This window comes from Stegodyphus dumicola, chromosome X1 (genome assembly GCF_044657685.1).
Source record: "Stegodyphus dumicola isolate Sdum_Otavi_A_Nest chromosome X1, ASM4465768v1".
In the NCBI taxonomy this organism is placed as follows: Eukaryota; Metazoa; Arthropoda; class Arachnida; order Araneae; family Eresidae; genus Stegodyphus; species Stegodyphus dumicola.
In genome coordinates, this window is record NC_140780.1 from 75,885,660 (window position 1) to 75,900,182 (window position 14,523).

Below are 14,523 nucleotides of genomic sequence, written 5' to 3' on the forward strand. Positions count from 1 at the left end.
CTGACATTTAGCTGTCGTGAGATTAGAGTAGGTGCAGTTTTTAACGCCATTGGTCAGTTTCTAACGCAATTGGTTGGCTTTTTTTCACGTGCTTAATTGGTTTATTCTTTAAAATTTTCCAATAAGCAATGCAGTTGTAGAATGGCTATTAAGAATCGTACCATCGAAACTGTATTTGGAACTCCTAGGTTTCATACTTCGAATGAAGATATCATTGGAAGGAACGTTGGATTTTTTCTTTAAAATTATGTAAAGTTTCAATGTTAAGTAAAATGGACAACTTTTATTTAACATGTACGTCAGCAATTTTTCTTTCTGTGCTAAAGACGTTTGCTTGGTAGGGAAGATTTAGTTTCAAAAATTTAATACTAAACATATTGTAAAACTCAAGATGTACTCAAGTTTTTTGCCTTTTGCGTAAAGGGCAATTTAAAAATTTTCCTCTTGAACTTTCAGAAAATAGTGTATATTATTGATAGAATACCGTAAAGCAATTGTAATGAAAAAAATATTCCAAAAATGATAAACAGTTTTGCACTTTATTACTTTAACTAATGATTGTAAAGTAATAAAAATATCGTTTTTAAGGCAGTTTTTCTCCAATTCTAATAACGAAGCGAATTGTAGCCTGATATTGGGTACTCGCAGAAAGAAATAAAATTCGTTCTTTTGATCTTAATACTGCTCAGAACTAAACAGTCGAGGTGTCTTAAAAATCAAGGTAAAATGAATTTTTCAGATAACGAATTTAACAATGAAAGAACGAGGAATTTTATTAGTAATCAGAATGTGTTAGTCAATCAAGCAAAATGGAAAATTTTACTGTAAGGCCATTAATAGTTAAAAATAAAGGGGAAAATGATAAATTAGGGAATTGAGCTGATAACTCAAATAAAACCAAAGCGGTAACGATCCAAACGTCAGAAAGTACTTAACAGTGCATATGAACAAATATAAGAATCTAAATTAACTGAGAAAAGAGAAATTAAGCCTGAAACATTGGGTTAATTAGCAAGTTTTAAAATTTTCCTCAAAACTAAGATAAGTAATTAAAGACCGAGGGGGAAAAAAATTAAAGCCCGTAACTTAAAACCCACGGGCACTGAATTTGATGTCAAAGGTCATGTGAACATATGAAACTATGGTGCCACAAAATCTTGATCTGACGTCATGTGCGACTTTGTCTTTTCGATTCTTCCGCTACCTTCGCTGAAAACTTTCTGCCAACACTGCCTTGTATTGTCAAACATTTGTGAAAAACCAATTGGTAATATTGGAGTTTCTGGGACTAGCAGAAATGTTGGTTAATTCAGTACTTCACGTATGCTTTATACGTAGGCTACATGCTTCGAAGTCGTGCTAAGTCTTCGAAGAGAATTTGAGGATAAAGGAAATTAATTCATTCACATTTCATTTGTAGAAAGCAATAAAAATTCCATGAACATTTTCCGAGATTACAACTTGGATTTAACAGCCAGCGTTCCCTGCTGTTAACTTGACAAGAGTTGGTCTCTGTTGAAAACAATTGGCCATAATTTTAATTTCGTGCTTTCCTGCATTCTAATACTTGTGTAAAGTTGGCTAATTTACTAATCATAATACGGGATTAAACGGGCAACTGTAAAGTTGTAACATAGATTTACCAACTTTCTCCGTTGATAGCTTTAAAATGTTTTATTTCGCTCGGTCATGCAAAACTTGGTAATCTTTAACATGTATATTTATACTTATAATCAGGCATGTTCTCTTTAAAAATATTGAACTCCATTTTACTCTGGTCTAAAATTTTCATGAAACATGGTACGGACTTTTGAATATAGTCTCCTCGATATCGTATGAAGTTAATTTAGTTCCTTTGTATTTACTAGTGAATCTGTTTTGCACTGAAATTGCCTCTTAACTAACTTTAAATGGAAGAGAACGAGTTTGTTTTAGCTCTGCCGCATCCAACTTATTCTTTTGAATCTTTTTGTTACAGTTCAAAGGGTTTCTGAGAACATTCTTTCATGGGCTTCTTTAAGCTTAATAATGTTAATTTTATAATCGGTATTTATGAACTGCAGTCTGTCATATGTAAAGGCTGATTACAAGTTAACACTTTTGGACTGAAATCCATTGTGTAAAAAGCAGTTTATTTTTAAATACGTTATTTATTTGAAAAGATTAAAATTTTCTGCAATATTGGTCTTTAGTGCAAATCGAGTCTTGCGTTTCTCTTTATATAAACTAAATGGCAATTCCCTTATCGTTCTATAGCAAAAAAACCTTCAAGCAGTTTTCACTGCTTAATTGAACTTTAGCAGCCTCGAAGCAAGAATGCATTCCCACGCGACTGAACTAGATTCATAATTCAACATCTATCGATGTTGAATATGAATCGTCGTGTGGCCTAGTTTTATTACTTGTCGCAATCTTATTCGAAGCGCATGCAGAATGTTTATTTTAACCTTTTCGTGTATTTCGAATATAACGGTTTACTAATTAAAATCCATTAATCATAGTGTCACTATGCGAGACTTAACATTTCCTTATTTTCTTTGAAAACTCTCATGTGAGCTAAAATCATAGCTTTAAATCTGAACTTGGATTTTTAAGTATACCAGAGCTAGTATTTTAAGCCGCCAGATTAAAGCTGCAAGACTAGCATTTTAAGCTGTAGTTATTTGCAAGTATTTAACTGTATATGGCAAAGCGCACAAGGACTACCTACCTTTTGGGGAAATGGGTTTTAGAAAGTTCTCTATGAAGGCACACTAAATTCGTATTTACATTACCCGTAGAGAACTCATTCAGCCAGAATTTAAAACCTGGTCGGAGTTACCAGTGTTCGTTTTTCTTGTCCGCTCAGACATTCGGTGAGAATGATTATTTTACTGAAGGGGGAATTCCATAGCACTTGTATGAAGGAAAAATTGTATTTCAGTAGCTATATTTCTCATCTTGAATATAATTACAGGTTGTCTGGTTACAGTAGAACCAAATTAAGTCTTTCCGTACTTATATTCAGGCCTCCCACAATGAATTATCGAAGGAATCTTCAGAATCCGAGGTGATTCTGCACATTTAAAATATAAATGTTGGTTAACAGCTGAATTTCTTTAACCTAGAAAAGTCGTTAAGTATGAAACTTTGATCAAAGTTTTTAAGATTTCACATTTTGAAAAGTCTCGGATCAGCGCCGCATAGTCACAGTAATGTTTCCACATTTTCAACTTTTCCTATAGTTTCTTCCATTCTCCCGAGGAAATATCTGTGGTTTAAATCTGAACAAATTATCAGTCTGTCGATGGACACGTTTTTCCCAAAGTGATTACTTCTTATACAGTTCAATGCAACTTTCAGTAGGCCGTTTTAAATCTTTCCTATTCATTTGCTTCCTTTTATTATCTCGCCAGATATCATCTTTTCAAAAACCCATGAATTTAATACATATGCTAAAGGCTTAAAAAGTATAAATGAACAAATAAAAAGTATAAATGAATTTCGTTAATATCCATAATACTTGTATAATGTATATTAATATCCATAATGCGTATGGATTCGTAAAGACGATGCTCACAGGGCCGAAGCTACTTCGATAAAATTTATTTTAATCAAGTGACACTTTACAGGTCTGGAGCTTTCACAAAAACAATCTTGCAACCCTTCACAATATCTTATTTACAATCGGTAAGTACATTTCAAACTACTACTAAAAATATTTCACCAAATTTGGCGAGAACTATTTATTCAATGTTAAATAGATTTGCTTCTGTATAATTACTCTTCAAGCGCGCTTCGCTTCTGGATTTTCATGTTGCCTTGTACAGAAAAATACAAATGTCTCGTAGAAATAAGTTAATTTGTTAAAATAAGTTTTGGATTTAGCAAAAATTTGAACGTTTTAAAATTACTCCCGTTAAATTTCTAAGGTGTTTAGACGTACTCGTAGCCCCCCCCCCAAGAAAAATCACTTATTAACCCTCAGTTTAGCGTATTCATCTGAATAAACAAAATCGTTTAACTGTTTCACGAATTATAACCTGCTTGGTAGATATAACTCATTTTATCAAAACTGTGTGCTGGTTCATCTAATATACTTTGAAGCAATATTGCCGAACTGTTTATTACCTACGTAAAAGGTAATCGGTAATTCATGGTTGTATAACAGCAAACAAATCTATTAGCTTGTGGTACATAAACTGTAATCATTAAAGAAAAATGGCAGTATCGGGATTTTAATTCGCTACTGCAAAATAAAACACTAATTTGATCATGAAATGATAAAAATTAAGCCTTCCCTGATGCACTTAATCCAAAATCGGTTATCATTGTATCAAAAGTATATTGCTTTCACAGCTTCAATCTGTAGTAAGATCATATTAAGTTGATTTTTCAGAATTTGAACGCCTTTCCCGTTTTTAAGTAGTATTATAGTTCATTCCAACAGACTTGTACAGCTCACGGAAGTTTTATAAAGCACCGAGTGAAAACAATGTTCCAAACCATATTCAACAAAATAAACGAATCGGACACGTGCATCAGTAAATACGTACAAATTAATATTCTGAAGCGATGCATTCATTTTATGCTCCCAGAATTCGATTATCTAGTGGCTCTGAGAAATACTCGAGACTGGAAAAAAGGTGGACTAAATTTTAATTGGTGGCATGAAGAGTTTTAGTAACCAGCTTTCTTAATGGTGTTATTTTTAAATGGCCTGGTTGATATCCTTTTTTCAGAAATATTGACAGTTCAAGTTTGAAAGAACTTTTCGAGAAAATCCTGGGAAAGCCCGAGCGGGCCGATCTTGCGCATTTTCATGCGTTTCTTTGCCTTGAACAGTTAAGGAACCTGTCATTTACTTTTGTTGCTGTTTTAGTCACTTCAATATACAACCACTGATCCTGTTTTATTACTTTGCGATCTAACGTTTTTCCTAGTGCGTGTAGTTTCAAGGCAAAAGAAACTCGGTCAGCGTGCTATTCTATTTCGTAGCTTTTTACTTTGCTTCAAAATCAAAGGAATCAGCCCTAATAAGCTTTTAACATAACTGATTAGTTAGTTCCTTCGATTTCATTATTTAATCGAAGAGGCCATAAAATCCTAGATACTTTTCAAAAAGACTTAAGTGGTTACATCCCGTATTCTCCAGTAACGAACAAATCTGAACTTCCCAACATTCGCTTCTCGAATCAAAAGCGGACTAGACTTGGTAACTTGTTACTGTTGCATGGAAACAATAAAATTTGTTGCATTATCCTCAGATATATGCCACACAAGGTTATTAACATTTTATTGCTGTGAAGGGTAAATGAACTGTAAATCTTTTTTCTTAGCAACGTACTATATCAGAGGACAATGTATCCAAGAAGACAAGTCTCACGGCTGATTACCATAGTGCTTTGCCTTAACATAATGCTACGAATTTTGTACATATGTAAATAATTTGTTAATTAAGTTTGTGAAATTGTATTTGTTGTGTACTGCAATATGAAATGTCAGGAAGGGAAAGATGCTCTGCAGAAAAAATAAGAATACAGGGGCCAGCCTAACATTGAGTAAATGGTTATCTCGCTAAACTCTAAACTTCGGGGGGGGGCTTTGGCGCCCATTAGGGGACACTGTGGTACGGTCCCTGTATAATTGTAATGGGTATAGTAATTTAAAAACTATAATTGATCACATCCGGCCTTCGTATACTTTCCAGTAATTTCGGGAAGTGGAATAAGATACTATAGTGATTTCTTGGCGGCTAAGTGAAAAGCTATACCACGGAGATCATATGCTCTTGAGTTTTTGTTCAGAGCTGAATTCGGAATATTGAGAGATCCGTCAGAGCTTCGCCTTTTAGATGCGATTTTTATTGTGTTGCGTTTAACTTTCTTATTAGTACGAAATGTTAACTACTGATTGTGCTCGATTATAGTGAAGAGCTGTACGAGTATTTGTAGTGTAAACTTCCAGAACTGTGAAGTGTTTCCTTAGGTGAAATAAATTTTATCAAGCTATAGCTATCTGTTCTCTCTGCATTCAGTCCATTACGAGCCCGTACGCATAAATTACTCATTTCGCAAACTTTTTTATGGCGGGCCCTAGCCGTTTATAGGCGTTGGCCACTACTAAGGCTGGAAGAGGAAGCTCCTAATAGGTAGGCAATCGTTGCCTCCTATGAAGGGACTAACAAAGTATCCGTGCCTTCTTCGGGATTCGAACCCCGGCTTTTCGGTACGGCAGTCGGTCACTAACCACTTTCCCGTGTGGGCGGCTATTTCACAAACTAAAATCTGATTAGTTTTCTTTCCCTAGTAGTTTACAGATCTAAATGCGTTAAAGAATGTTCCCTAGACTGCGTACAATAATCCTGAAAACTTATTCAAAACTTAATTCAAATATTGAATTCTGAAGCTTTTGTTTTTTCCTTTTCTAGAGCTAATTTGACACACACCATGGTTAGTCGAAGAAAGATTTTGTCAAGGTCTCGAGACGGATTGAACACAGACTTTAGCCATGAAGAGGAAGATGATGTTTGGTTTCAAAAGGAAAGACTTTTTAGAGTAAGTCATTTAAATTTTTCATACGATAAAGCAGATTTTTTTACTTCCAGCTAATTCATCAGAAATTGCTGACCTATGGGTCATTTAGTAGTGTTATTAATGAGAACATTACCCAGAATTCATCACAGGAGGCTGCTAAAATACACGAGGAAAGGGAAGCTCCGGCCCATGTTTGAAAAAAAAATAACCAGCGTGACCTGAGTCTCCCAACGTTTCCCCAATCATCAACCTCTCAACAGAACTTTCGGTGTTTTAAGACCCCCTCAGAGCTAAAGTAAATGTTAATAAGGTTAACTATAACTACAACTAGTCTCCATATATAGCCATTAGCTTAGTATTACGATACTCATTAGTAGTTTCATTCTGAAATTTCGGATTCAATTTTCTCGGGATCCACCAATGTCAAAATAAGGATGGAAATTAGACGGGTGGCCTTGGTGTACTTTGTCTAAATTAAACCATTTCGTAATTCTTCCACACAAATAATATAAATGTAGTAAAACTGCTAATCGAACTGTAGCTCTTAACTTACAGCATGTGCCCGCATTGTATTAAATTTAAATAGCGTAAATTGTAACGTTATCTATCCAGTCCAATGTTATTTTTGATGCACAGGATGAGGTAGAAACCGCACTCTGTACATATTTAAGGTAAACTATACAATTTTCGATGCTTTGTTCTGGCTTTCTTATGCATGATCTGGATTCGGCAGATTTAAGGTAACATAATTTCAGAGTTAACAATGATAATTAACAATAATTAGCTCTACTTTTAATGCATAAAGCAGCAGGCGTTATAAATAAATCAATTGCAAAGTAATTTGAAGAGCAGAATTCGGATCATTTAATAAAATAAATCGTAGTTTTCTGTACACTGTATGGAAATGTCGCTCATCATAGATCACTTATCTCTATGATGAGAGAAGTTTTGTTGACCTTGTATATAAATTGTTTTTCATAGCGACTCTGAGCGAAACTACGGTTTTAAAAAGTAGTTTTCTTAAACTCTCCAACTCAAGAACATCACTATAATACTCAAAGGAAAAATCTTTAAATTAGAAAGTCTTTCGCAAATTAAGTAAAGTTTCAATTAAATTGGTAGTATTATCAGTTAGTCTCATTTTATCTAAAGTTTGATGCTAAGAATCTTTAATTGACTAATTTCATCCAAAAATGGAAGTAATAACCTTTTTTCACTTTATTCTATGTGAAAAAGTTTATGCTTAATTTTTTTTTACTGTGGCGCTAATAGTTTGCTTTAAATTTATTTTGTGGTTAACAAAGCATTTGGAACATTTTAAGCTCTGGAATGGACAGTCTTTCGCAAAAGTTGTCTACTTCTCAATAAGCCATAATGTACTTCACGTGAAAATACGTAATTAAGTTTCGGAAATTATCTATTATGCACAGTAACTAGGCTATAAAAGCTTGAACTATATCAAATTCTGTTTGTCATTTATAATCTAGGGTGTTACCAGATGAGAATGAAAACTAAACGGCTTTCATGTTTCCTGCTATCACCCTTTCAACTGTATATGTAACATATTCTGTCCATTTCAAAATGGAACTAAAGTTTCACGTTCCACGACAATTTATTTACGTCCAAAATATATTTACACCCGTTCACTCTTGTGAAAGTCTACTTTCCTGAAAACTAGTTTAGCCGAAGCAGCATTGATGTTGCTGCCTGCATTTTGCCTGAAGCAGTGGCTGACATACTTTCAATTGCGGAAAAACTTTCCTTGTTGGCACTTTTCCATGGAAGCATTAATTTGTTTGTGCATGACCTCATGCCGAGCTTTTCAATTTCTTAATCTCAAAGCAGATTTAGAGTATATATTTCTCTTAAAATAGTTCCCCAACTTCCGTACTCCAAAGTACTTTCAAAACCTTGGCTTAAGCGAATTATTAAAATCATTTCCTTTATTTCCAACCTCGTTAAATGATGAATTCGTTACTAGAAAATAAGTTTTCATTCATATTTTTTAACTGTCTCGGTATTTTCTTGTTCCGTTTAAGAAACTGGAAATTCTGCAGTCCTAACTGCTGGTCTCATTTGAAACATTCCGTAAACGTTGAGTTTATTACGATAACACATTTACATTCATCTTCAGCATAAAGCTGAAGAAATTGAAAACAAACAACTTCGTTTAATTAAATGTCCTGAAAACTGAAATTTCGTTTAGAATGATGGCCCTATTCGGCAATTTTGATGCATTAGCATTACAAAATGACTCAAGCTTTCAGTGCTGTAATATGGTCGTTTCTAGACTGGCATCTTAGACATTAAAATGTTATTTACAAGAAATATTGAGAAATGAGAAGCTGTTGAGACGTAGTTAAAAAATTAACTCAGACGATCACGAAAAATTGTTTCGGGTTTTAAGTGGAAGAGATCGTCCAAGAGCTAAAGTTGCTTTAAGGATCAATGCTGTCGGAACTAATCTGTCATTGATGGTCGTCTGACGGAAGTGGTTGCTAGGAAAGTTCTCCCTATATATTAAATCTCATAATGGAGTACTCATCAACGGCATATTATTCATAGTATTTGACAAATCTAATGAATAACTGATTTTAAACGGAAGGTACTGTATTGTGCACAAGTTATGGTTTTCAAACTGCAGATTTATGGCCACTAATGACCGGGCGGTAAAATCGCTGAACTATATCTTCGACCGCGGCTCGATTCCTGGAAACGGGTTGGCTGCATGGTCATTTTTCGTGGGTTTTCCCTGTGTAAACGCGTATACGAACCAGTTTTCCTTTAGAAAGTCATCCACGAAGGCGCATCTCCTTCCTTAGGTAGATGGCCCTACTGTGCTTTGTCATAATCAGCTGAAGCAATCGAACCTTACTGCATAATATTGTTATTTGCCAATAATTACTTTTCACAGGCACCCATCTCGTTTTCAACTGAAAATATGAATTTAGTGACCTTTCGTGTTATTAGCATGTAGTTCTTAGTTACTTCATAGATGTCGCAAGATGGCTTTATTTTTAGATGTACACTGCACAAAAAAGGGAGTTCTATATCTCCCGTTCTACTGGGCCGATTGACAAAATTCAAATTGAGTTTTTCATGTCTCGAAAGTGCGACTTGGAATATATATTAGATTTATACATAGCTTTGTTCTAACATAAGTATTTCGACACAAACGTGTTAATGCTGAAAGAGTTCTAAAACGTGTAAACAATATGTAGACAGTTGTACGCCTCTTAAACATCCGAAACTTGAAAGGTTAAACATCAAAACAGGTACGAGCTAAACATATTTGTATCAAAATTAGATTCATTAGTGGTTCAGAGTAACTACCAAATTAGTGACGTAAATATTATTCATACCATAATGCCAATTTTTGACTTTCAACCTTTTGAAATACACCTTTATTTTATTTCGCATTTTCAAGAGTAACTGGAAAGAGCGCTGAATTAGGAAGGGATTTTAGCAACTAAGCTCGCTTCAGAAGTTGCATAAAACAGTTTCCAATAGCTTAATACAATCATCTTACAGCTTTGTCACGCAACGTTATTACAAAAAACTGTTTTAAATTCCCGAAGCATTTTTGCTTAGCTATTTAAATTTTTCTCTCGACCTCCGTAGAAATGTAATATATTACTCGTAGAATATTTGTTAAATATTGCATAGCATTTATTATATTTTTGTTTAAATATTGCTTTATAGAATATTAATATAGCACTGTTATAATACTTTAGAACATATCTATACTTGGACTTTTTCACTTTATGGCTATGAAATAAAGCGAAATTTATAAAGTTTAATGCATTTTAAAGTGTTGAATCCTTAAAATATGAATGTTATAAGCGGAAAATCTAACTTCCAAGTGTATTTTTATAAGAAATTAGCGTGATGTAAATTTGATTGGCGATTGCAGATTTTGCAATGATTTTCTTTTCTACTCGTTTTCAATTGAAGTTTTTCACTATCAATGTTGCTGTTTTATCAATCACAACTTGATACCACAAAATCTCTTAAACTTTTCATATTTATCAAAAATTCAACTTTGTTATTTTGAATTAATAGTAAGTTTTCAATTAAATTTTTCATCGTGGTGGATATTGTTTGATAAATGAAATTATTAAATGCTGAAATTAATGACCCATAAAATTATATATGCACCTGAAATTTAACTGTAAATCACAACACCGATTCTCAAGTGCAATATACTTAATTTCTTAAATATAATTCTTTTAGCAGTTTGATCAATTGCCTGTCTTAAATACAGACGTGAAAACAGCTGTTTACCTTAGTTTTAGGATATATGCTACTGTCTATGAGACGAGTACATTCAGACGAAGTTAAGAGTTTGCTTTGTAGGTAGTGCCATTTGTTAACGGTACACTGATACCATATAGTTGTGCTGATCTTAAACACTTGCAACAGAAATTTTTAATACAATTTTGAGGTGATGAATGCTGAAGAGTTTGCCGTCTATTATGAACGTGTTTAGTAAATCACAAAGCTGTGAAAAGGTACAGTGGACACCATATTATCTGTCGCCCTTAACCTCACTTTCGATTACCCATTAGCTACTAACAGCATTTGATGGACAAAATGACACCGCGACAAAGGCTTAGAGGTGCTGAGTAACGGTTAACTTTGCAAAATGTATTGACTTGAATGTATTTACTCTGCCCAGTTGCATGAAGCTGAAATTCTAATTGCTTTGAATAGCTTGAGCGGCAAGAAGATAAATGACTATAGTTTCTATTGGAATACGCAATATAGCAACAGAAAGGCCTCAAAATGCAATTTATAATTTTGAATGTAGAGTTAAGACCTATTTAATAATGTATCTGTATATTGTATCTATGTGCCCATGTGTTTAATGACATATTTGTATATTTTGCCCATTAGTTGAAATAGTGAAGTAGTCTTACGTAGGACTACAGAAATGTGGAATATTATCGGTATGCCATTTCAGAAAGTCATTTTTGTCAACGCCTACGTTTGATCAAAGCTATGTAAATCTTATGTATCCTGATTCATGCTTTCGAGACATTTAAAACGCAAGTTAAATTTCGTCAATCTTTCCAGTAGAATGGGAGATAATGGAACTGTCTCATTTTTTGTGCAGAATGCAAGTACTGTTGTGCAAACTTAATAAGGATGTGGACAAAGTCTTTCATTCAGGCATGGTAAATGGGGGCTTTTGAAATCCCACACATCATACTGTATGGTCCTGCTTGATCCATCGATTGGAAATCAAGTTTCGACTAGTGATCAGTAATCGCACTCCTCGGTAATCTGTCGTCCCGGTTAATTGCAGTTATCCTGCAATCGAAGTTTTAAGACTTGCTGGTATGAATTGGTTCTTAAGAGTTATAAGCATGAAGTCTCAACCACCCCCAAAAAGGAAACGTGATAAGGTTTGGTTTATTTGATTACGGCAAAGCACTCTACGGCTATCCGCCTAAGGGGAGGGATGCCGTCGTGGCGGACTTTCTAAGGAAATTGGCTCGATTACACGTTCCACATGGGTGAAAACCATGAAAACGCCCGTACTCCGGAATTTGATCTCTATACCAAACTACTAGTGTTCAGTTACCAATTCATACCGCTTGGCCGCTAGTGGACGAATTTCCAAAACTTAAATCGGCATTTTAGTTTACCTTATTATCCTGATTAGAGATTTCATTACTCTTCCTTGACATGTGAGCATGGCGTAAAATGAATATTTGCATATGCACAGAAGGGACTATATGCAAATTTCAGGTTTATTTTGCACGTTCTTCGTGTAACGTATGTGGTGTATTTGTTTTACGTATGCCCGTTGCTGTGTAACCACTATAAAATTTAAATTTTCGATAAAATGTTGTGAAAATTTTCTAATTAACAATTAGAGGCGTTTAATAAGCGTATTTTCTCAAAACATTCGTTGAAAATTTTAAGTGGGCTTCTAGATTTCTTAATTTGATCGGGATTGTCCCAGTTTAAAAGAGAGGTCCCGGCCAATTTGTCATTATGACCCGGTTATTCGTTAAAAGTTTACTGTCAAAATTATTTCAACGAATGTCGTAAAATTTGTGCATATCTTTACTTATCAGAAGCACATCTTGATTACTGACTATGAGTAATATCATCGTAGTCTCTTAATTATGAGGTAAAATGAAATGCAAAATATCGCACTTTATCTGTAACTTGGTAATCGTTTATTTTACATAAGAATACAATCATTTATTTTTAAATCTTAAAATTGTAATTTTGGACTATTTTCTTTTGTATATTATGTATATTTATTATGCCAACCTATAAATTTACCTTGAAAGAATATATATACCCGCCACCCAACCGGTATTCTAAAATGTGCTCTAAGGTATAAATGTTGGGGGTTTCCACCATACGGCTACAAACGCAAATTAAAAATATAATGCTAAGTTTTATTTTAAAGTTTAAAATTAAACGGAGCTAAAAATTAAGACTGTTAGTCAAGTGTTATAGTCCGACGGTTTGGATTTAAATAGTGTGCCGTTTGCGAGTATGGATTTTGTATTCATATACTTGATGTTTTGAGTTGTAATAATGTGATATGCTAATGAGAATCTTCGTTATCGACTTGTATCTGGTAGTGGGAGGTTTCTATTACCCATATGGTCTTATCAGTCTAGATGACTGTTCCGAGACTGGCGGGTAACCGAAATTCACTACATTCGGTGTGGTGTATTGAGAATACGGCAAAGCACACTAGGGCTATCTGTCTAAGGGGAGGGATCCCTTCGTAGAGGACTTTCTTAGGGAAACTGGCTCGTATACAACACGTTACACATGGGGATTCGAACCTCGGACCGAACTACCAGTGTTCAGCGATTTTACCGCTCCGCCGCTGGTGGGCTCACTACATTTCGAACTATGGATCTCAGTGTAAACAGTAATGTCTCATTCACCTTGTCAAAGAATACAAATGGTTCGTTAGTTATCTGTCTATGGCAAATAGCTTTATGGAGGACTTCCTACGAAAAGCTCTCGTATTCGCATTACTCGTTCCAGTCAGCTATCCTCCTGATAAACAACCAAGCCTAGGACGGAATAACTGTTTTATCTGTTCAGTCAGTGATTCTTAAACCTTTTGCATCGAGGAACATTTCATATTCTATGTTTAATGCACACTAGTGTAAAATTTAGTTTTAATTAAAAAAAATATTTATTCTAATTTTTATACCGTACCTATAAAAGATTTTTTTCAGTTTTATTATTTTTTGTAAAACTAAAATCTAAAGAAATGCCAATTTTTGGTTTTCAATACGTGTTAGTCTTTGAATTGAAAATTCTTTTCATGTCGGGCATAATGTTAAACTTAAATCTTTATCAGATGTAGCACGTTTCTATACATTTGGATGTTTCAGCGTAATGTGAAACGTGCCACGCGCAAATACGTTGTCAAATTTCAAAAAGGGGGAAAAAATCCAAACAGAACCAATTTTTAAAGTACTAAAGTAACTCTGAAACACTTATTTCTGAGAACAAAACAGGAATGCTAATATAAACATTCTGCATTTATTTATAGCAAAATACAAAACCATCTGGTATTCGCAATATTACTAAATTTATGCGCGCGATTTAGACCACTTTGTTTTCTCTTTGAAAGTGCTTTTAGAAACTGTCTTAAGTTGTGTTAAATACTTAACAGTAGACTATATTTCGTTCCAACCTCCGTTTCGTAATTTTTCGCGGTACAGTTGGTGACCACGCGCAGGACTGTCGCTATGGTTGCTGGCGCCCCGGGCAAGTTTAATTTTGGTGACTTTTTAACAGTAATTATAAATTTTCGAGAGGGGAAAAACTAAATAATAGCAATGAGTTTATCTTGGTTTTTAACATGCAATAAACATTGTTTTTCTCAGCCAGTGTTAATGACATTTTTAATACAATCCACGTTACGTTTTGCACTCTCAGGCGAGGCAGAAAAACAAGATACGCTGTACAGTACCAAAAAATGTCGATTCCTGGCAACCTGTTGCATTATCACTAA

At 34.3% G+C, this 14,523-nt stretch overlaps 1 protein-coding gene across 2 annotated transcripts in view; it reads left to right on the top strand.

The window, feature by feature from the left end:
- The window catches only part of LOC118191289 (uncharacterized), a 77,893-nt gene that overhangs the window by 34,999 nt on the left and 28,371 nt on the right, over positions 1–14,523 (top strand). For both annotated transcript variants that reach the window (XM_035362087.2, XM_035362090.2), the window contains exon 2: positions 6,410–6,536. In XM_035362087.2, the coding sequence (XP_035217978.1) occupies positions 6,410–6,536 (127 nt within the window). The remainder of the gene's footprint in view (positions 1–6,409; positions 6,537–14,523) is intronic.